At 41.5% G+C, this 22,903-nt stretch overlaps 1 protein-coding gene across 4 annotated transcripts in view; it reads right to left on the reverse strand.

Annotated features, from left to right (window-relative positions):
• WWP1 (WW domain containing E3 ubiquitin protein ligase 1) overlaps positions 1 to 22,903 on the reverse strand; it is a 90,443-nt gene that overhangs the window by 16,870 nt on the left and 50,670 nt on the right. For 3 of the 4 annotated variants that reach the window (XM_038745833.1, XM_038745832.1, XM_038745834.1), the window contains exons 8-17: positions 20,547 to 20,886; positions 17,214 to 17,309; positions 13,965 to 14,139; positions 7,629 to 7,683; positions 7,459 to 7,543; positions 6,959 to 7,087; positions 3,543 to 3,618; positions 3,385 to 3,456; positions 2,617 to 2,705; positions 1,425 to 1,584 (exon numbers count right to left, since the gene is read on the reverse strand). In XM_038745833.1, the coding sequence (XP_038601761.1) occupies positions 1,425 to 1,584; positions 2,617 to 2,705; positions 3,385 to 3,456; positions 3,543 to 3,618; positions 6,959 to 7,087; positions 7,459 to 7,543; positions 7,629 to 7,683; positions 13,965 to 14,139; positions 17,214 to 17,309; positions 20,547 to 20,886 (1,277 nt within the window). Of the gene's footprint in view, positions 1 to 1,424; positions 1,585 to 2,616; positions 2,706 to 3,384; positions 3,457 to 3,542; positions 3,619 to 6,958; positions 7,088 to 7,458; positions 7,544 to 7,628; positions 7,684 to 13,964; positions 14,140 to 17,213; positions 17,310 to 19,137; positions 19,293 to 20,546; positions 20,887 to 22,903 lie in introns of those variants that run through there. The other variant, XM_038745835.1, reaches the window with a different exon arrangement.

A 22,903-nucleotide genomic window follows, 5' to 3' on the forward strand; every position in this document is an offset into this window, starting at 1 on the left:
ACCCAAATCTACATCTCTGCCCCTGCTCTCTCTCCCTCCCTTCAGGCTCGTGCCTCCTCCTGCCTTCAACACATCTCCATCTGGATGTCTGCCTGCCATCTAAAACTCAATTATGTCCAAGTCTGAACTCCTTATCTTCCCTCCCAAACCCTGCCCTCTCCCTGACTTTCCCATCACTGTTGATGGCATTACCATCCTTCCCGTCTCACAAGCCCACAACCTTGGTGTCATCCTCAACTCTGTTCTCTCGTTCACCCCTCACATCCAATCCGTCACCAAAAACTGCCGCTCTCACCTCCGCAACATCGCCAAGATCCACCCTTTCCTCTCCATCCAAACTGCCACCCTACTGGTTCAATCTCTCATCCTATCCCGACTGGATTACTGCATCAGCCTCCTCTCTGATCTCCCATCCTCCTGTCTCTCCCCACTTCAACCTACACTTCACGCTGCTACCCAGATCATCTTTATGCAGAAACGTTCTGGGCATGTTACTCCCCTCCTCGAAAATCTCCAGTGGCTACCAATCAACCTACACATCAGGCAAAAACTCCTCACCCTCGGCTTCAAGGCTCTCCATCACCTCGCCCCCTCCTACCTCTCTTCCCTTCTTTCCTTCTACAGCCCAGCCCACACTCTCTGCTCCTCTGCCGCTAACCTCCTTACTGTGCCTCGTTCTTGCCTGTCCTGTCGCCGACCCCTGGCCCACGTCCTCCCCCTGGCCTGGAATGCCCTCCACCTGCACATCCGCCAAGCTAGCTCTCTTCCTCCCTTCAAAGCCCTACTGAGAGCTCACCTCCTCCAGGAGGTCTTCCCAGACTGAGCCCCCCAATTCCTCTCCCCCTCCCCCCGCCCTACCTCCTTCCCCTCCCCACAGCACCCATATATATGTTTGTACAGACTTATTACTCTATTCATTTTACTTGTACATATTTACTATTCTATTTATTTTGTTAATATGTTTTGTTTTGTCTCTCCCTTCTACACTGTGAGCCCACTGTTGGGTAGGGACCATCTCTATATGTTGCCAACTTGTACTTCCCAAGTGCTTAGTACAGTGCAGAGCACTGCAGAGTAAGAGTAAGCTCTGCTTACTGTGCAGAGCACACAGTAAGCGCTCAATAAATACAATTGAATGAATGAATGAATGCACTCACAGTCTAAGAGGGAGAATACGTACTTAATCCCTATTTTACAGATGAAGAAATTGAGACACAGCGAAGTTGAGCCAATTGCCTAAAGTCTCTCGGTGACATTAAGACTACACCCCTATGCATCTTCCAGTATATCATTCTGCCCAGCAGAGTTTTTACTTCTACTTGAAAGCAATTAAAATACAGACATTAAAAAAAGACCAGTGAAACTTCAAAAGTTAGAAAGTGACGGTCACAAAACTTAAAATAGCTTTAAAGTCAAGAACTTACCATAGCAATAAAGCGCCCGATGAAACAAAAATATGAAAGATGATCTGGATTGATTGTTGATGCTGGATTTATCTGCAGGCAGTAATTGCTCTTACCAGCATATTCAAATAAACAATACATAGGATTCAGAACCTCGTGGGAAAGCAGGAAAAACCATTCTCTACATGAGAGACAGAATACTGGATTTGTTTTGGTGTAACACATAGCCTTCCACTACAGTATCTCAGTAGGCAGAAAAATCTATCAAATATATACACTTAAAAGACTGTCAGAATTCCGGCTTTTGTGTCAAAATTCCATATATGGTCATTTCATTTGAAACACTTGTTTTCATTAAATGCTTTGGATACACCACCATAGAAGAATTAGGGAACTTCTTCACATAGAGTGAGTCTGTTCTAGTGAAACTTGCAGCTTAGCCTAGTAGAAAGAGCACAGGCCTGGAAAGCCAGGAGACCTGGGTTCTTCATCCCAATTCCACCATTTGCCTGCATGTGACAGTGAACAAATCATTTAACCTCTCCGTGTCTCAGTTTCCTCATCTATAAAAGGGGGATTACAATACCTATTCTCCTTCCCTTAAACTGTGAGCTTGGTTTGGGGCAGGAATTGTATACTACATCTGATTATCTCGCATCTAACCCAGTCCTTAACATGATGCTTTCCATATTGCCTAATAAATCCCACCATTATTTACAGATCAAAGCAAATAGATTCAGCTATGAAAGAGACAGTTGTGCTTATGTTGCTACACTTCCCAGGCTCTGCCTTATTCTATAGTGCAGAACTTCGGATTTGTTTTTACAGCCTTACAATATTTAACACAGCAAAATAATAATGAATGACAGGGTGAAACCATTTTTAATAGTGGTGGATATAATATACAAATTTGATGGAAACATATCAGTCATGGGGTGGAATATCTTCAAAACCATTAATTCCCACTGAATAAATGGTTATTATGCTAACACAATTTTCCCATATTAAGTTTTCCAAGAACACAAACCTTCACCTGATAGCACAAATGACTGTATTTTTGCAATATTACAGTTAACTTCTTAGAAAAAAAGTTCTGAACTTGGTTGGCAAGACATTTTAAACAAAATTAAAAATCATAAAAAGTATATTTTTTATTTCAAATCACTAGCTAAATCATCTTTCAAGGACTTCATGGAAGATCTGTGGATTTTACCTTGCCAAACCACCATAATCAAGCCCTTCTTCTCCTCTGAATATTACATACAATCTCCTCCTCAAGTCATAGGGTTTTAAAGCCATTATCTAGTAACATAAGCAAACACACAGTTAGCACGTCCTCTTTAATCCTGTTTTTTTCTTCTAAACTCAATCAGCAATCCATCTAGTTTTTTTTGTTTTTTTGTTTTGTTTTGTTTTGTTTTTTTAGAAGAGAAGAATTTGGATTCTCCAGATGTATGACCTTGGCCACACCTGCTGTAGGCCCAACAGAAATTAGCCATGCCCCTATGAATTCTAATGAATTAGAGGAAGCAGCTACTCCAGAAAGGTGTCCCTGATTTGTAAATTCACATAAATTGCCCATGTCAAAATTTCAAAAGGTTTGCGTGGAAGGAAGAAATCAGAGAGTGGAGGGGACAGGGAATCCAAATGTGGATAACCAAGAGTACTGCCTACGCAGATAGTGTACATTTCGCTTCTACCAACAGCTCCCCTCCCCAAGCTCTGCTTTTCAGTCATTAGACTGTTTAGCTGCATCTCCAGTAAGCATTCGTATCACATGCTTACCAGCTTAAAGGCAACACAAGATTTTTGTATTTTCTATAGGTCTCACAGGAAATATTAAAGTTAGAATAAATTAGAAACCTCTACAAATACAATTAACCTTCTAAAAATGATTCACTGAATCCATTTTAAGGAGGATAAATACTGATTTTCTTCAGCAATGTTTCAGTAATGTTCATAAAAATCAATATAATAGTACCTGTTGGAAGGAGTCCTCAAACAATGTCTGCCGGGACACATTGATCTTCACATGGCTGGGTAGTGCATTGGACTAGAAACAAATAATATCACATAAGTCATATGTGTGTATCTGAAAGGGCAAATATTTCTGAACGGTCTTTTTTTTTTTATAAGTACCTGACACAAATAACGGAAGTGAGCAAGTTTCCACCTAAAGCTTCGCTCATAAGCAATTTGTGGACCACCTTTAGATCTAGAAAAACACAAATTGAAAGTTAAAATAATTCAGCTTATAAAACAGGCTCTAAACTTAAAAATGTACCAAACTCTGCCAGCAATCTTGTAATTTTGGACCAGCTGATTTTCTAAATCCTAAAATCTGCTCCCAAAATTCTAAGACTATTACAGGTATTAATTTGATAAAGGAAACTATTACAGTTATTAATTTGATGAAGGACAGTTCATTGTTATTGGCAAAAATATCTGTAATAGAAGAGCATCTCTAAGGCTGTTATAAATAGCTTTGTATTATCATCATTCTCTTTATAATATTTATTGGAATTTTCACTTTATTTCTTCCACAGAAACTTTAATTTGAGCCCCTCAAATGATAGGGTCTGTTCTCACTTCAGTACAGTGCTCTGCACAGAGGAAACACTACTGATGTAAAATGATAGTATGAAAGACTCAGAAGTATGAATAAGCATCTCAGTATTTCAAATAGAACACACACCTCACTGTATTGCCTATTTCCTAAATTGGTAATTTAAAACTCTGTAGGTGTTTTATAGACTTTCTATTAATTTACATTCTGTTATTTTCTATAAAGCTACCTTTCCTAGACAACTGACATATATCGACAAAACAACCAATGTTTTATAAGTGCTGACTGTACTAAGCACATAGAAAAGTACAATAAAACAGAATTTGGAGACACGATCCCTGACCACAAGGAGTTTATAGCTTAGAAGGGTAGTCAGTCAGTTAATCGTGTTTATTAAGAATTTACTATGTATAGAACATTGTACTAAGTGTTTGGGGGAGTACAATACAACAATGAACACATTCCCTGACCATAATGAGCTTACAGTCTGGTGGGGGGGGATGGGGGAACGACAGACATTAATATAAATAAATTACAGATATGTACACAAGTGCTGTGGGGCTAGGAGGGTGTATGAATAAAGGAGGCAAGTCACACAGAAAAGAGTGGGAGAAGAGGAAAGGGGGGCTTAGTTTGGGAAGACCTCTTGGAGATGTGCCTTCAATAAGGCTTTGAAGGTGGGTGGTGGGGGGCAAGGGCAGGGAGAGAGTAACTGTCACAGATATGAGGAGGGAGGGAATTCCAGACCAGAGACAGGACATGGGCGAGTGGCTGGTGGAGAGATAGATGAGATCGAGGTATAGGGAGAAGGTTTGCATTAGAGCTGGGAAGTGTGCGGCTGGACTGTAATAGGAGAGTAGTGAGATGAGGTAGGAGAAGGCAAGGTGACTGAGTGTTTTAAAGGGCAGACACATTCCCTACCCACAAGGAATTTACAGTCTAGAGAAGGACACAAGCATTACAAAAGGACACAAGGACTCAAGCATCTGTGAGCCCCTTGTTGGTTAGGGACCGTCTCTATATTTTGCAGATTTGTACTTCCCAAGCACTTAGTACAGTGCTCTGCAAACAGTAAGTGCTCAATAAATACAATTGAATTAATTAATTAATTAAAAGAAATTATGGATATGTTCATAAGTGCCATGGGGCTGAAAGTGGAGTGAATATGAAGTGCTTGAAGGGTAGATACAGAACCAAGTGCATAGGTGACACAGAGGGGAGAGGGAGTAGGGGCAATGAGGGGTTATTCGGGGAAGTCCACTTGGAGAGGTGAATTTAATAAGACTTTGAAGGTGGGGAGAGTGGTGGTCTGTCGGATATGAAAGGGGAGGGGTTCCAGGCCAGAGGGAGGAAGTAGATAAGGAGTTGGTGGTGAGACAGATTAGACAGTAGTACAGTGAATATTTTGGGATAGGAGGAGTAAAGTGTGCACGTTGCGCTGTAGTAGGAAAGCATCAAAGAGGGAGGGGGCAAGGTGACTGAGTGCTTTAAAGCCAATGGTAAGGAGTTTCTATTTGATGCAGAGATGAATCAACCCCTGGAGGTTATTAAGAAGTGGGGTGATGTGGATTAAACATTTTAAGACAAATGATCCAGGCAGCAGAGTGAATGAAGTATGGACTAGAATGGAGAGAGACGAGAGGTAGGGAGGTTAGTGAGGAGGCTGTTGTAGTAATCAAGGTGGGATATGATAAGTGCTTGGATCAGCATAGTAGCAGTTTGGATAGAGAGAAAAGGGCAAATTCTAGAGGTGTTTGTGAAGGGAGGCTGTAAGCTTACAGTCTGAGCTGAGTTTACAGTCTCTTTGCTGGCAGGGAATGCTACCAGATCTATTATATTGTGCTCTCCCAAGAGCTTAGTATAGTGTTGTGTACAAAGTAAGCACTCAATAAATACTATTGATGATGACGATGCTGGGGCTGGTTCTAGAATAGACCCCATTTATCCAAATGTAAGTTTTTGGGAAAACATACCCCACAGTACAAACCATTTTTCCAAGAACATAGACTGGCTAAATGGTGGGGTAAGCCTGTATTGATGAATGGGATTTTTACAACATTTCGTAGTCATAATTTGATTTGTGAACTCCATGCCCAGTATTTCATTACAGGTACTATCCTCCATCAGGAACCCTACTTTCGAGGACAGCATTTATCAGCAATGTGCATGGCATGAGGTGGAACTTTCCTTGTCTCACAAAGGGACCCAGAAGACAAAAGCAGGAGTAGTTGCTGCCAAGCTCTTTGCCCTGACAAGCCTCAGTCCTCCATGAGTGATCACCGCTAATGCACTTCAGGCAGCAAGAGTAACAAAATTAAGGAAAGAGGAGGAAATGTTATATTCCTTTGTTCATCACCCTGCTGGCCCTGCACTCCTTTAAAGTGCTCCAAGAAAGTAGAAGGCTGCACCTAATCTTTCACCCTTCCTTGCTGCAAGCAGACATAAAGGTCGCATTTGGGGGGGGGGGGGTCGGGGGGGGGGGGGAATAATTTGTTAAGTGCTTACTATGTGCCAATCACTGTACTAACAACTTGGGTAGAAACACTAATCCGATCAGTCACAGTCTATGCTCCAAGTGGAGCTCACAGTCTTAATCCCTATTTTACAGATGAGGTAACTGAGGCACAGAGAAATTAAGTGTCTTGCCCAGGGTCACACTTACCCAGACATCAATGCACAAAAAAAATAAATTACAGCTATGTACAGACAAGTAGTGGAGTCAGGATTAGAAACCATGTCCTCTGATTCCCAGGCCTATGCTCTTACCACTAGGTGATACTGCTCCTTAATTGACCACATTTTGGTGGGCTCTCCTTCCAGAGACAAGCTTTAATGTGGACTACATTTTATACAGAATAATTTACAGTCTAATTAGATGTTTTTCAGCAACTTTTTAGGATGCACAATTAAAGAACAATTTGGTATCACCAAATTGAGGGACTATGGATAGTCAGCAATGCCAGAAAACATCTTCCCGCCAATTGCTTACACAGAAGATTTTCCAGTACGAGGATCACTGAACGTTGTTGTCCTTGTGTTATGATCGACAAAGTATCTAACACCTTCTCTTGTGTATCTGATTTCCCAGCCCTCAGGAAGGGGATCTTCATTCTGCAAGCTATAAGACAAAGTGTCACTGTCATTTGTTAAACAACATTTAACAAATGCTGGCAAATTTTGCTCTACGAATTTTCATGTCTGTTTTCACAATGATATCTACAGCCAGTCCTTCTATAACATGAAAGTTGTGTTCTTGCAGAATCCCACATGGAGGAAGTCACATTATAGTTCACACTGGGTGTGTGATGCTACACTCCTGTGCACAATCGTTTCTTACAGCACTGCACTGCATTCGGACAGGCTCGTGTTGTTGGGAGGACACTTACTCATTCTGCTCTCCCGTTCTAGCCAAAGTGTGAAGTGAAAACGTACATTCTGGCACAACTTGGTATACTGACAAACTGAAGCAGAACATAGTATGAGACTTACCCTTGGGTTCTAGGGTCTTCCCACTGTGTTGTCTTTGTATTATGATTCACAAAGTAAACCCTGTCATTTACATCCACTCTTCTTTCTGAAGAAAAAGTAAACATTGCTTTTCATCACTGTTTGATGTACAGGACAAAGATCTCTATTAACAATGAACAGCATCATCTTACCCCAGCCTGGAGGTAAAGGGCCAAGAGGATCATTTTCTGCTGACAACATTGAAGCCTGACAAAACAAATAGATATATTTAAGCCAGGAAACAGAAGAATTTCTCCTGTGCTCTTTATTTTGCTTTTTAATGAGCTGGGACCTCCTCTATAAGCCCAAACATATCTTTCATTTCCCAAGTGAAACACTCCTTCCCTTCTTCCTACAACAGCACATGTGGAGTACATTTCAAAAAAAAAAAAGAAATCCTCTGGGCTTAAATCTGAACCTCTGTGTCCCAATCCAACCTTTCCCTGCACATCCACAAAAACTGAGGGGATAGGGCAGGGGATGGAGGGTTACGCAGTGGCGGCAATTACGTAAGTAAATAGGAAGCAGCGTGGCCTAATGAAAAGAAGCATGGGCCTGGGAGTCCGAGGACTTGGGTTCTAATCCCAACAATGCCTCAGGTCTGTTGTGCAACCTTGGGCAAGTCACTTCACTGGGCCTCAGTTCCCTCATCTGTAAAATGGGGGTCAAGGTTGTGAGCCTCATGTGGGACAGGGACTGTGTCCAACATGATTACCTTGTATCTTCCCCAGTGCTTAGGGCAGTACTTGGCATGGAGTAAGCGCTTAAATACCACAGCTATTATTATTATTGCTGCTACTGAATGTGGTACCTGTGGTAAATGTAGACAGCTAGATGTAAAAAACTCATTTTTCTAACTCAGTAAACAGTTTGTAAACTGGATTCAAATGCTTTCATCCACCCCTACTGAAATGATCTCATGCAAGATGGGTGGAAAAGTAGGAAAGGTGAGGCCATGGGTTGATAAAACTTGGAAAATCTATGTAATGAAAGGAATACAATTCAGCAAAACCACAATAAATTAATTTTGGTTTATTTTAAAATGTGTTTAATTTTAAACAATATCTATTTGTCCATTAAACTTCGACCCTTTTTTTCATGGTATTTGTTAGGCACTTACTATGTGTCAAGCACTGTTTTAAACACTGGGGTAGATACAAAGTTAATCAGGTCAGACACTGTCCCTGTCCCAGGTGGGGCTCACACCCTACTGAAGCCCTACTTTAGAGTTGAAGAAACTGAAGCACAGAGAAGTTGTGACTTTTTTTTTTAATGGTATTAGTTGTTTCCTATGTACCAGGTACTGTACAAAGTGCTGGGGTAGATACAAGCTAATCAGGTTGGACACAGTCCATGTCCTACAATGAGGTTCACAGTCTAAATCCCCATTTTACAGATAGTAAATTGAGGCACGGACAAGATAAGTGATTTGCCTAAAATCACACAGCAGGCAAGTTTGGGATCTGGGATTAGAACTCAGGTCCTCTGATTCCCAAGCCTGTATTCATTCCACTTAGGCCTTGCTACTTCCTTAAAAAGGCACTGATTTTTTAAGGAGAGGGAAGAGCAGTTAAGAATAAATACTTGGTTGAATTTCAGAAAAGAATCTTAGTAGTAGGAGTCTATCCCATACTTATTTTTCTAGAAATTTTGAAATGAAAACATAAAAAATACTTAAGGCACATTCCTCAAAGATGATCATTTCATAGTCATAAAAAACATACCTTACACATCATATAAATACTGATGATAAACACAGGGCTCTTACTGTTTTTAAATGTTTAGAACAAACTAGTTCCTTTTCTTATACACTTAGCACCCACTTATGCATTTAGAAGATTTATGGGAAAGTTTCTGGACTCACATTAGAACATTACTAAAATTGTTTGTGGACATTTAGCAGAAGCTAAATGCTAAGAAAAATATCCAACCCGGTTTTCCTTGAAGTCTGATAATATACAGACTTGAGATAATTTGCACACATGCTGTCCATTTTTATATTATTTTCCAATGCCCAATGTTTCCTGAAATTTGCTCTTTTAATGTTAAAATGTATTAACACATCTTTATTAAAATTCTGGGTTACACAGACGTTGGCTCTGATCAATAGCGTGAAGCAGTGTGGCGCAGTGGAAAAGAGCCCGGGCTTTGGAGTCAGAGGTCATGGGTTCAAATCCCGGCTCCGCCAAATGTCAGCTGTGTGACTTTGGGCAAGTCACTTAACTTCTCTGTGTCTCAGTTCCCTCATCTGTAAAATGGGGATGAAGACTGTAAGCCCCCTGTGGGACAACCTGAACACCTTGTAACCTCTCCAGCACTTAGCACAGTGCATTGCACATAGTAAGCGCTTAATAAATGCCATCATTTTTATTATTATTATTATTATCAATATGCTATCACTAAAAGCCTAATGAAATTAGCTTACAATATTTCTGCATAGACTGTTAAAAACACCAGCAGCGAGCATAATAAGCAGACATCACTTAAAAACCACCATGTACTGAAAATATTAAGCAATATCACAGTAGGCATGTGCCACTCAGAATGAAGTTGGTATTTTTCAAATGGTATGAATATTTAAATCAGATTTCCTTAAGAAATCCTTAAGAAACCTTCTGAGCAGATCCACAACAGGGAGCTCCTAAAAATAATACAAGAAATGGAAAAGTCCTACCACCATTTCCTAGTCTACTCTCCTACTCCATTCAATCGTATTTATTGAGCGCTTACTGTGTGCAGAGCACTGTACTAAGTGCTTGGGAAGTATAAGTTGGCAACATATAGAGACGGTCCCTACCCAACAGTGGGCTCACAGTCTAGAAGGGGGAGATAGACAACAAAACAAAACATATTAACAAAATAAAATAAATAGAATAAATATGTACAAGTAAAATAGAGTAATAAATATGTGCAAACATATATACACATATACATATATACAGGTCCTATGGGGAGGGGAAGGAGGTAAGGCGGTGGGGATGGGGAGGGGTAGGAGGGGGAGAGGAAGGAGGGGGTTCAGTCTGGGAAGGCCTCCTGGAGGAGGTGAGCTCTCAGTAGGGCTTTGAAGGGAGGAAAAGAGCTAACTTGGCGGATGTGCGGAGGGAGGGCATTCCAGGCCAGGAGGAGGAATCCTCCTCGACCTCTCAAACTGCCCTCAAACTGCCTTCGACACTGTGGACCACCCCCTTCTCCTCAACAGGCTAGCCAACATTGGCTTCACAGACTCTGTCCTTTCCTGGTTCTCCTCTTATCTCTCTGGCCATTCATTCTCAGTCTCTTTTGTGGGCTCCTCCTCCCCCTCCCATCCCCTTACTGTAGGGGTTCCTCAAGGGTCAGTTCTTGGTCCCCTTCTGTTCTCTATCTACACTCACTCCCTTGGTGAACTCACTCGCTCCCACGGCTTCAACTATCATCTCTACGCTGATGACACCCAAATCTACATCTCTGCCCCTGCTCTCTCTCCCTCCCTTCAGGCTCGTGCCTCCTCCTGCCTTCAACACATCTCCATCTGGATGTCTGCCCGCCATCTAAAACTCAATATGTCCAAGACTGAACTCCTTATCTTCCCTCCCAAACCCTGCCCTCTCCCTGACTTTCCCATCACTGTTGGCGGCATTACCATCCTTCCCGTCTCACAAGCCCACAACCTTGGTGTCATCCTCAACTCTGTTCTCTCGTTCACCCCTCACATCCAATCCGTCACCAAAAATTGCCGCTCTCACCTCCGCAACATCGCCAAGATCCACCCTTTCCTCTCCATCCAAACTGCCACCCTACTGGTTCAATCTCTCATCCTATCCCGACTGGATTACTGCATCAGCCTCCTCTCTGATCTCCCATCCTCCTGTCTCTCCCCACTTCAATCTATACTTCCCGCTGCTGCCCAGATCATCTTTGTGCAGAAACGCTCTGGGCATGCTACTCCCCTCCTCAAAAATCTCTAGTGGCTACCAGTCAACCTACGCATCAGGCAAAAACTCCTCACTCTCAGCTTCAAGGCTCTCCATCACCTCGCCCCCTCCTACCTCACCTCCCTTCTTTCCTTCTACAGCCCAGCCCGTACCCTCCGCTCGGCCACTAACCTCCTCACTGTGCCTCATTTTCGCCTGTCCCGCCGTCGACCCCCGGCTCACGTCCTCCCCCTAGCCTGGAATGCCCTCCCTCCGCACATCCGCCAAGCTAGCTCTCTTCCTCCCTTCAAAGCCTTACTGAGAGCTCACCTCCTCCAGGAGGCCTTCCCAGACTGAGTCCCTTCCTTCCTATCCCCCTCCTCCCCCTCCCCCCCGCCTTACCTCCTTCCCCTCCCCACAGCACCTATATATATGTATATATGTTTGTACATATTTATTACACTATTTATTTTACTTGTACATATTTATTCTATTTATTTTAGTTTGTTAATATGTTTTGTTTTGTTGTCTGTCTCCCCATTCTAGACTGTGAACCCGCTGCTGGGTAGGGACCATCTCTATATGTTGCCAACTTGCACTTCCCAAGCGCTTAGTACAGTGCTCTGCACACAGTAAGTGCTCAATAAATACGATTGAATGAATGAATCATTTCAGAATGGAAGAGATATAAACTCAGGAATCCACTAAATTAACTTTTTAGGCCAACTGTAGACTAGACTGTGAGCCCACTGTTGGGTAGGGACCAATATATGTTGCCAATTTGTACTTCCCAAGCGCTTAATACAGTGCTCTGCACACAGTAAAGCACTCAATAAATACGATTGAATGAATGAATGAACCGTAGGGGCATTTAGGAAGGAAACCAAGTAGGGCTGCTGGATTTATACATTTCATTGTCCATCAAAGGAAAAAGACAATTCTCCAAGGACATTCAATTAAAGAGCCTAAGGATTCTTAATTCAAACTCTGAATACTACATCAGAAATGGTACTCATTTAAAGGAAAACTAGAAATAACCTTCTATGATATTAAGGATTTTAAGATTACCCAGGTTGCTTTTTATTCTGTTTAAAGGTATATTACTATGCTATTGAATAAAGATATGACAAAAAGTGAATAGAGAAGTAGTTTTTCACAGAACAGTTCTCTACATTTGTGTATCTGTGAGGCATACGTGTGTCAAGTCAAGGAGTTACTGATAATTAATAGGCATGGCACATAGAGGAGGACTGTACTTCCACATGTTATTTTAAAGACATGTTTCACGAGTTTCCAGGAGAGTAGGGATTTTATGAAAAGAGCAAAATTAATCTTTAGGTGGGGAGAAAATGGAATACGATAACCATTCTCCCTCTCCCTTTGATTGTGAACCCCATGCAGGACAGGGACTGTGCCCAATCTGCTTATATTAGAAGTGCTTAAATAAATATTCTTTATTAGTAGTATTAAAATATTTTAGCAGTGGCACCTATAATCAAAGATTATTGGTTTTAAAGGATTCCAATCCTCCTAAATCTAAACAAAAGATGTGATGAAATGCTCTGGAGAAACATGAGGGTGTGTGTTTGTATGGAGAAACAGAAGGGAAAAAAAATTCCAGAAGATACTAATAGATGTGGAAGACCCAAAGGAAAGAAATTTAAAATGATGGTAGCCCAGACTTCTCAATTTTTTTAAGCATACACCAGCAACAGAATTTTGAAACCTGAAAAAAAGATTTCTCTGAAAGTTATGTTGTCCATGCCAGTCAGCAGTCCCTTACCAATAAATGACTAACACAAAAGTTTGTTATGTCACTACCATTTGACTGAATTATTAGGTTATTATTTAGGGGTTTAAAGGGTATTTAATTAAGGTATAAATAACCTGACATTTATTTTCAATTCAGGTAATAATGCTTTAAATTTCAGTTTTATTTTAATTTTCATTTTTATGATTCCCATACAGTAATGGAAAAAGCAGAGGCCTGGGAGTCAGAGGACCTAGTTTCTAATCCCAGTTCCTTCCAAGATTAGTTGGTTCAGGAAATTTCTTTTTTTTCCAATAGGTATGCTCTGATAAGTGCTTGCATCAGCATGGTAGCACACTGGATAGAGAGGAAAGGGCGATTACAGAGATGTTAATAATAATAAAAACTGTCTGCAAGGCACTACTAAGCACTGGGCTGAATACAAGCTAATCAGGTTGGACACAGTCCCTGTCCCATGTGGGGCACCCAGTCTCAATCCCCATTTTACAGATGACGTAATGAGGCACAGAGAAGTGAAGTGATTTGCCCAAGGTCACTCAGCAGTTAAGTGGCAGATGGGGGTTAGAATCCATGGCCTTCTGACTCCCAGGTTGGCTTCCTTAGTTACTTAAATTATAGTTACAGAGGGAAAAAACCTAGGACGACCCATTCACAACCACCCATTCCCACCCAAGAGTATTTGCAGAATGATCAGAAGTTTGAAACAATTTACTACCCACTTTTAAATAGCAAGGATCCTTTCAAATTCAGATTCTCTAAGTAGATGAAATCAAGAGGGAAGGAGAATGCGGGGGGAAAACATGGAGGAAAACTGTTTTGCTAATTACCGAATAGAGGTATCGTTGGTTAAACTGCTGCATAGCTCCCTGTAGTTGATTACGTTGCGACTGCCACTGTTCAAAATTCCTGACTGATTCCATAGTCGGCCGCTGCCAAGTTGTTGTTCTGGTATTATGGTCCACATAGTAAACTCTTCCGCGATCATCAACTCGTCGCTCCCAACTACCAAAAAACATCAAAACACCAAAAAATCCACAATGGGAAACCAAGTGATTTATTAAAACATTTTAGCTGTCTCTCTTTAGGTACATAGATGCCAGCCTAATCCATAAATAATTTTTGATGAGCTCATCTAAGAATGCAAAATGTGATCTCCTTCAAAGGGACTGGGGTACGATTCGTATATACATGAAGGAGAGTGAAAAAACACTTTCGGTTTGCCTACTGATTGGATTAACCAATAAAACCAATACAGTGAACCTCTGAATACAACAACTTTTCTAAACCATAATTTCAACAAAATAAGTTGATACTCCTTCACGAAAAAGGGACCCTTCTTTTGAGTCTTTCAACAGAAATACTTCTTTTCACCCTTTTCTTCCCTACCTCCAAAGGGAAGGCAAGTTTAGATCTAAAGTAAAGTACCTTTACTCTGTATTGTGGTTCCCAAAAACCTCAGTTAAATGTCAATTATTCAGAGCCAAATGGCAGCCGATGGAGCTTAAGAACACAACAGCAGGAGGGAGTGGTGAGAGCATCCTTCCTGCTCATATTTACACAGACATCCAGAAATCAGCCAAACAGTATCCCAATAATATCTGGCTAAAATCACAACACATTTACCCAGAGCAACATGCCCAATAACCTACACACAGAAACACATACAGATGTTATTCAAATGAACACTGTTACTGTTAAATATTTCTCAAAATTTATTTTTAAATAAGAAAATATCAGAGACATAATGGAGTCTTCCTTCAAAAGTGGCAAGTGTCCCTCAGTCCTGAGACTTCCAGACCAAGAACCTGGGCAGAGAATTAATTACAATGCTAGTGGTTTGTGGAGCACCACTTGCAGGCTCTCTAAAGTCATGTTCTGGCTGCGGGCAGAAGTGTCACACACTGCAAAGTGCAAAAAGGGGTCTCCTTTATGGCCCCACCCAGGACACTTCTGAGACAGAAACAAAGAATTTCATCTGCTAAATCCCACTGAGTCAGTGGCTTATATCCTCTTCACATTTCATGGTATTTTCCAATAATGAACTGCACTGCTATCCATGAAGATTCTGAATAATCACAGCTGTCTTAATTCAATCATACAGGGGTTTCAGATAAATTGACTGATCACTTAGCCTAATTCTGTTTTCCAAATTCACCCATCCACATAAAAAATGCAGACATCTAAAAAGCTATAATAATTTCTTCCTCTCTTTTGGAAGCATTCTGTTATATTCTTATGGGAATTTATGTTTGGGAGTAACTACAGATTTTTGTATTTTATTAGCCTGGAACTATGGATGTCCTTGAGTTAAAGAAATGGTGACACAATCAATGAAGGCCAAAGCAAATTTAGCAGGCTACTGAAGAATTTTATAAGAAAATATAGTTTTCACCAAATCTGGACACTGTATTTACCAATGGCTAAAACAATTAGCTAAAAGCAATGTATCCATAAACCTCGGCACCTAAGACCTGATTTTGGTAAGTTCTCGATGCATGCTAGACAGATGTGATTTTATTTCACAATTAATTCACCTCAAATCTTGAGGCATTAACCAGATTTCAGTTTATCTAGTATTGGCCAATTTCTACATAATCCATAATTCAAGAAACATCTCCATCCCAATTTCAAAGAACAAAATTAGGATCAAATAAAGCAAACACCTTGAGTTCCCAAGCCAACTCTAGTGAACCAGAAAATGAGACTGTCCAAAAACAAATTTTGAAATAACTCTCATTGCGAAAGAAGGCAATTTTTCAGCTCCCCCCTCCAGTGGCATCCCAAGCCAAGGTTTCAAACCTCTGCTGCACTTTAACAGTTGGAGGTGGATCAGTTCTAGCATGCTAACCAGAAATCTGACATGGTGGTACATCAAGACAATAAGCCACCAAACTTCTCTGCAAGGCTGGAAATCGCTCAGCTCTGAAACCCTGCGCAAGGAGCAGATGTAGTGGCATTCCTAAGCACAAAAACTCCTGTATTTTTCCTACAAGAGTCCCCGAAATGAGCAGGGCTAGACATCCCAAGCTTCCTCGCTGTTATGGCTCCCATGGAGAAGGCTAGAACCTCTCAGCTTGGGAACATCACCCACACCCTCAACACTAGGACAGGAAAGAGCATGGCTCATGCACTACAAAAATGACAGGCATGCACTTAATTGAGAGTTTCCTGAAGATGACAACAAAATCCAGGCACACATACTATGTGTGCTCACACAGTGAAAAGCCCGGGCTTGGAAGTCGGAGGCTGTGGGTTCTAATCCCGGCTTCACCACTTGTCAGCTGTGAGACCCTGGGCAAGTCACTCAACTTCTCTGGGCCTCAGTTACCTCATCTGTAAAATAGGGATGAAGAATGTGAGCCCCACGTGGGACAACCTGATACCTTGTATCTACCTCAGCACTTAGATTAGTGCTTGGCACATAGTAAGCGCTTAACAAAAACCAACGTTATTATTATTATAGTGCAGCACAATGAGGGAAGAACAGAAAAAATCCTTAAACAAGCCTGTCTGGGTTGAAATGCAACGTTCCAAGCAAATCTAAGCCCATGTTTAGTAAACGGGCAAAAGCAGCAATGTGGCCTTGTAAAAAGAGCCACGTTCAGCAGCAACGTGGCCTTGTGAAAAGAGCACGGGACTGGGAGTCAGGAAGGAAACCTGGGTTCTAGTCCCAGCTCCACCGCTTGTCAACTGTGTGACCCTGCACAAGCCACTTAATTTTTTCGTGCCTCTACTTCTGAAAAAATGTAGATAAAAGTCCCTGTCTCCTACCCTCTTAGACCATGAGCCCTGCGTGAGACAGGGACTAGGTCCAATCACATTATCTTTTATACAACCCAGTGCTTGGCACATTGCTTGGCCCACAGAATGTGCTTAATACTATAATTACTATTAGTAGTACCTAATCTCAGAGACAAAATGGAAACAACACATTTAAGCTCACTTCTTAAGTTAATAGCAACTACCATTGATTTGTACAACAGACGCTTCCTGTTGATGAAAAAGGTATCATTTTTCCATGTTACACAACATGCAATTAGCTACATGAAAAACAAAATCAAAGATAGATACATTACCCTGGAGGCAAAGGCTGTGGTCTCTCCCATGTTGTAGTTCGTGTGTTGTGATCAACATAATAGGTTCTACCATGGAGATCTTTCCTCTGTTCCCATCTTTATTAAACAAGAGAGATTATCTAAGACAACATGAAAATGTTGCCTTCTCATGGTCAGATTAATATGGAAAATATCATTGTTCAAGACAATAAACTAATCAAGATCTACCCAAAGACTGAATCATTTTTCTCGAGCTTTACCCACTTTTGTTCTAAATTCTCAACAGAAACTATTTCTTTTCATCAATGATCTCACTTAAAGATAAATCAAACATGTTACAATTGCAGGGATTTATGCACAACCTTAGAACAGTGCTCGACACATACTAAGCGCTTGACAAATACCATTTAAAAAAACAGCGATTATTTCGGGAATAGAAACATTTGGAATAACAAAATTCTGAACCACAAACATAAAAAAGACAAAAGTTTAGAAGAATTAGTCATGCCTATCTAAAGTAAATTATATTACATTATAATAGAATCTTTGAACAGTGATGGTCCTGGGATTCACAACTGGCACAAGGACAGAGTTCACAGATACTTAAGGCCTCCATCGTTACTTATTGTAAACTATTCTGTAGCGACATCCTCAAGGAAACAATATAGATGAGTTGCTCTGTCCGACCTTAAATTACACATTTGCAAAGGAATCCCAGACCTATTAATTTCCTTCAGATGAACTGAATTAAAATGAAATACCTAAAAGTTTGACATCGCCCCATGAGTAGCACTTATATACTACATGCAGACATAACCGGTTCCTGAAAACTACCTGTGGTGAAGCATTTCATGGAAGCAATGGTTTAGAATCAAGGCAAGGCTACTGGTTTTTACCCAAATTACCGAGAATGTTTTTACCAAATTAAAAATGATGAATACAGCTTCCTTACTGTATATTTTCAAGAGCATTCAATACAAATAAAAATCGCGTAGAAGTACAAATGAAACAGACATGTGGATCGTGACTGCACTGCACTATTTAAATACCTCTTTCTACAAGTGATCTTAAAATGTAAAGATATTTTAAACTATTGAATTATTATTACTACTTTTAATGGGCACTTGGGGTAGGTTTAATAGGGTGAGGCTTCCGGTTAATTCTGAGGTGATTTGGAGGGGCTTGTTGAAAGACTGGGGTAGAGTGAGGAGGAAGAAGGGAGGAAAAAAGCCAGAGAGAAAGGAATTCAGTTTGCTCCAAACTGAGTCTGTTTCACTCATTCAAGAATTCTTTCTTTTCAAGGGTTTAGTACAGTGCTCTGAACACAGTAAGCACTCAATAAATGTGACATTGATTTTCTGTTTCATTTTGTGTAGGTCTATAAAGGATGATCTTTATTCCTGGTTGCATTTTTACTTACTCGGGGGGGAGATTGAGGGGGCTGGGAGTCAGCGTTCATTCATTCATTCAATTGTATTTGCTGAGTGCTTACTGTGTGCAGAGCATTGTACTAAGCGCTTGAAAAGTGCAATTCGGCAGCAAAGACAATCCCTACCCAACAACAGGCTCACAGTCTAGAAGTCGTCAAATTTCAGTTCGCAAAGTACCATGTTTCCACCATTAAATGCAGGCTGGATAACAGCACTGTCTGTGAATGGTGCTACTACATGGGGAGAGGGGAGGGGGCCCTGAGAACAGGGTCTCCTCCAGTTAGAGGGAAGCAGAGACTTGAAGGGACCCAGCCACCACAGGGTGGGTTTCAGAGAAGGGAGGGGAAGAATGAGCGAGCTTTCTCGGTTGTACATTGGTGGGGAAGGAGAGAGTCTATTTGGAATCAAATGTCCCCTCCCGGCAGAAAGATTACTCTGAGGTCCCGGAATCTTTGCCAGCTTCTATTGCTAGCCACTGCAGGTTCCTCTCCTGTTGCCACTGCTAGCACCCCTACCTTGTCCCACCACAGCCCAGACTGTGGCTTGAGAGCCCCCCAGGGCATAAGCACAGTGGCAGGAGAGACATTAAACAGAGGAGTTGGTGAGACAGAAGGCGGACTAAGGAGAGACCACAAAATGAGTATTTTAGAGACTAGAGTCATAAAGTCAAATATGATGTCATAAACACAAAATAGGGGGAAAATTCTGAGATGCCTTTAAGTGCCGTTTGCCATAACTTGGACGGTTGTAGATGAAGGACTGCCTGGATTTTCTTTTCCAGTCATTTAGCAAATGTCTGTGTAAGTTTCTGACTGCTCTTCATGCCTATTTTCTCTATTTTGCTTTAGTTATTTTACCTTAGTTATGTTCTTTAGTTTTATCCCTTTGTAACTAAACAAATTATTTTCATTTGATACTGTATCAAAATTAGTGTCTTAATTTTCCCACAACTAAATCTACATCTCTCCAAATAAAGCTCTCCTCACACTCAGCAGCACGTGCTGCTAGTGCAAGTCTCAGAGTTGCAGTGTGCAACTCTGGGCATTCTCCACGTGTCCCTAGTTGGTCACCTGGACTCATAGGAAATGCCAACTACTCCATCCACCTTGTCCCTGTACTCCTGTCATCACCACTCTTCTCATTTCCACTGCCAAGAAATACAGAAGAGGGAGAACCTTTTGGAAAATATGAGATGAGAAAAGGAGGTTAATAGGAAAGTAGATTTTAAAACTGAACTTCCTTGGCTGAATCATTTTCTTCCCCTTCAAGGTAAGTCTCTGCAAGAGTTTTATTAATTACTTCCAAGGAAAGTCACATGCATCAGCTCAATCCTATTGTCCACTGGTGGCTGGGAGTCAAACTGGGTCTTCTCTTCCTTCTTCCAGATTCAAGAGGATTGGAGAAATAAAAATGATTATTTTTCTGGCTCTCCCAAAATGCCCAAGAGAAACAGCAAAAAACTCCCACTAACATATCAGCTGCCACCAAGGCTACCCAAACTATCGGAAGGAAGAAGATAAAGCTTGGAGCTGCTCCCATAATGCTCCCTAAGACTGCTCTCTGATTATCCTCTTCCTTCCAACTCAAACACCTTAGATATGCTTCCAAAGAGAGCTGGACCCATAGCCAGGCCTACTGCCAATCAGGTTCTAGCCAACAGAAGGGGCTGAAGGAAACCAGAAGAGAATCAGACCATCCTCCTAAACAGGTATGGTATTAGCAGTTTGGGATTCTTTTCCTTTAAATTTGACAAAGGAGATTTGCTTATGGGTTCAAAAAGGGCGAAATGCAGACTAGGAAAGAGAAAAAGCAGCAAATGACATGGGGAAAATTAAGCATGTTGTACACACTCATATACCTGCCCTCTTCACGCTTAGATCATATATGTTCATATACATTACCGTTTCCATCTCAGTCAACATACCCTGGGGGCAAAGGTTCTACACTGGCATTTCCAGGCTGCTGCCTTACAGGTTCCTCAGACACAGTGGAAGACTGTCTTGGTTTGGCTGCTTCAACTACAGAATTGTTTCTAGAACTGCAGGCCGCCGAGTCTATTGTGTTTACAGTTTCAAATCCCATTGCAGTACTGGTGGAAGCAGCAGAGGCAATGTTTTCAGAGACACCAGGGACTTCCGGATTTGGAGGATCTGTAGTAGTGGTAGTAGTGCAATCTGTAGACATTGGAGTTTCTTCTGAACCCAATAATGTCCCAGGGGTGGACGTATTTTCTGCTGCGGCCGACGAAGATGAGTCCCCATTAACTAGAAGTAAATACATTTTTATGGATCGGGTAATGATTAACCCTGACAAAATAACTCATCTAGAATTCAAGTGGTTTTATAGACACACCACTAATCTTAGAAACCAGTCTCCTTAATTCTAAAGTGATCTATTACAAGGCGCTGGAATTCCAGAGGTTAGACTCACTGTTCCTAGCTACCTTTATGCACTCATAAAGCATGGCCTAGTGTAGTAGCAGTAGTAGTAGTCGTGAGATATTTATTAAGCACTTACTATTTGCAGAGCACCGTACTAAGCACTGGTAGATAATACACAGGTGGGAATTCGACATGGTCCCTTGTCCCTTAGGGAGCTCACAATCTGAGGGGTCTGTAACCTATTGCTTGGGTGTCATATCTAGCTCTTCTTGGAAACAGATTTGGCTATGGAGTAGGGCAACAGGGCAGGACACCCAAACCCATCAATGTGGGCTTCGTATGGGGTCTCTGCCACACGCCCCACAAAGTGTGGTGCCACTACTGCCACGACAACTAACCTAAAATCTCCAAAAGATGATGTAGAGCCACTGGGTCCAATCGGGCCCATCATTTCCAGAAGCAGAGGAAGTCAGTGACAGAAAACCCACCTTGGGCTCTCAAACAGGCGGGTGGGTGGGCACAAACCCTCAGAAGGCCACAGACCTGGCCCCCTATGATGGCAGAGGAGGAGGAGAGAACTATGGTAGGGAATCATGGTGGACCTGAAGGGGGTTTACAGAACTGAGCAACTTGTTTCCCAGAAGGGAAAGGGAAAGTACTTTGTTATTAAACAATAAAATGTACTTCAGTTGTATTCATGAGAAGAAATTATTAAATTGGGATAGAGGGAGCTGATCTTTATATTTGAAGATGGAGTTTCCTGATGGGGAACTCTACACACATATTTCACTGTGACCTGCCCCACACATACCCTTGCTGGCCCTTTCAAGAGCTATTAAGATAAAAGCCACAAGGCAGAGGCTTCAGCTGCTGGAATGGCTAAAACCTGTACAAACTACTGGGTTTCTTCAGTAAATAGGGAAGGTGCTTCCCCTACTCCTGGTAATATATCTGGAACCAGGATTGTTAAGATTCCAAAGGATTAGGTGTACTCAAGAAGAGGAAATGCCACATGATTATGTTTGTGTTTATTGTCATAGACTCATTAATCATTACACCAAAGTCACTGCCCTACCTGGGGCAAGTGAATTAAATGATTAGGGAATGCAATGAGATACTGAGATAACCATCTTTATCTGCCCCTAATGAATCCTAACAGCTATGTTTATTTCCACTGGAAGCAACAGATAATAGGGGAAAGCTCCAATGCATCCTTTTTCATAAAATTGCTTTGTGATCACATACTTCCCCTCTCTTCAATTATGCCAGCAGACAAAGTGAAATAAAAATACTAAGTGGACGGGTTTGGTAAATGAGCTGGCATGACTTTCATTTAGGTGGCTGCCATCTTGAAAAAAATGTGAGGGGTAACAAATTATACTGGGCACCTCTGTTGAGCTTCGACCACTAATGCACCTTCAATGGCCACCCATAGGGACACCTATCTGTTCGAATTTATACCTTGATTTTAACTAGAGGTCCAGGGGAAATGCTAGAATCACTTCCTGAGCAAAATGGGCTTCTGCCAGAATCTCATTTATCCAAGGAACTTAAGAGCTACTGGAATGCAGTGGCAACTTCACCCCCAAACTCTACAGTCCCTTTAAACAGGAGCCTAGGTTTCAGGGCTGCCCAAGTAAATACACAAGAAGAGGTGGGATCCAGTGGAAAGTGTACAGGTTTAAGAGTCAGAGCACCTGGGTTCAGATCCCCAAATCTACCACTTGTCTGTTGTGTGCTCTCAGGTAAGTTGCTCAACTTCTTTGGGCCTTGGTTTCCTCATATATAAAATATGGATTAAATGTACCTGTTCTCCCTTCCCACTTAAACTGTGAGCTCCAGATAGGACAGGGACTGTGTCTGATCGCCTCATATTGCATTTACCCCAGCATTTAGTACA

Source organism: Tachyglossus aculeatus, chromosome 4 (assembly GCF_015852505.1).
Source record: "Tachyglossus aculeatus isolate mTacAcu1 chromosome 4, mTacAcu1.pri, whole genome shotgun sequence".
NCBI classification, from domain to species: domain Eukaryota; kingdom Metazoa; phylum Chordata; class Mammalia; order Monotremata; family Tachyglossidae; genus Tachyglossus; species Tachyglossus aculeatus.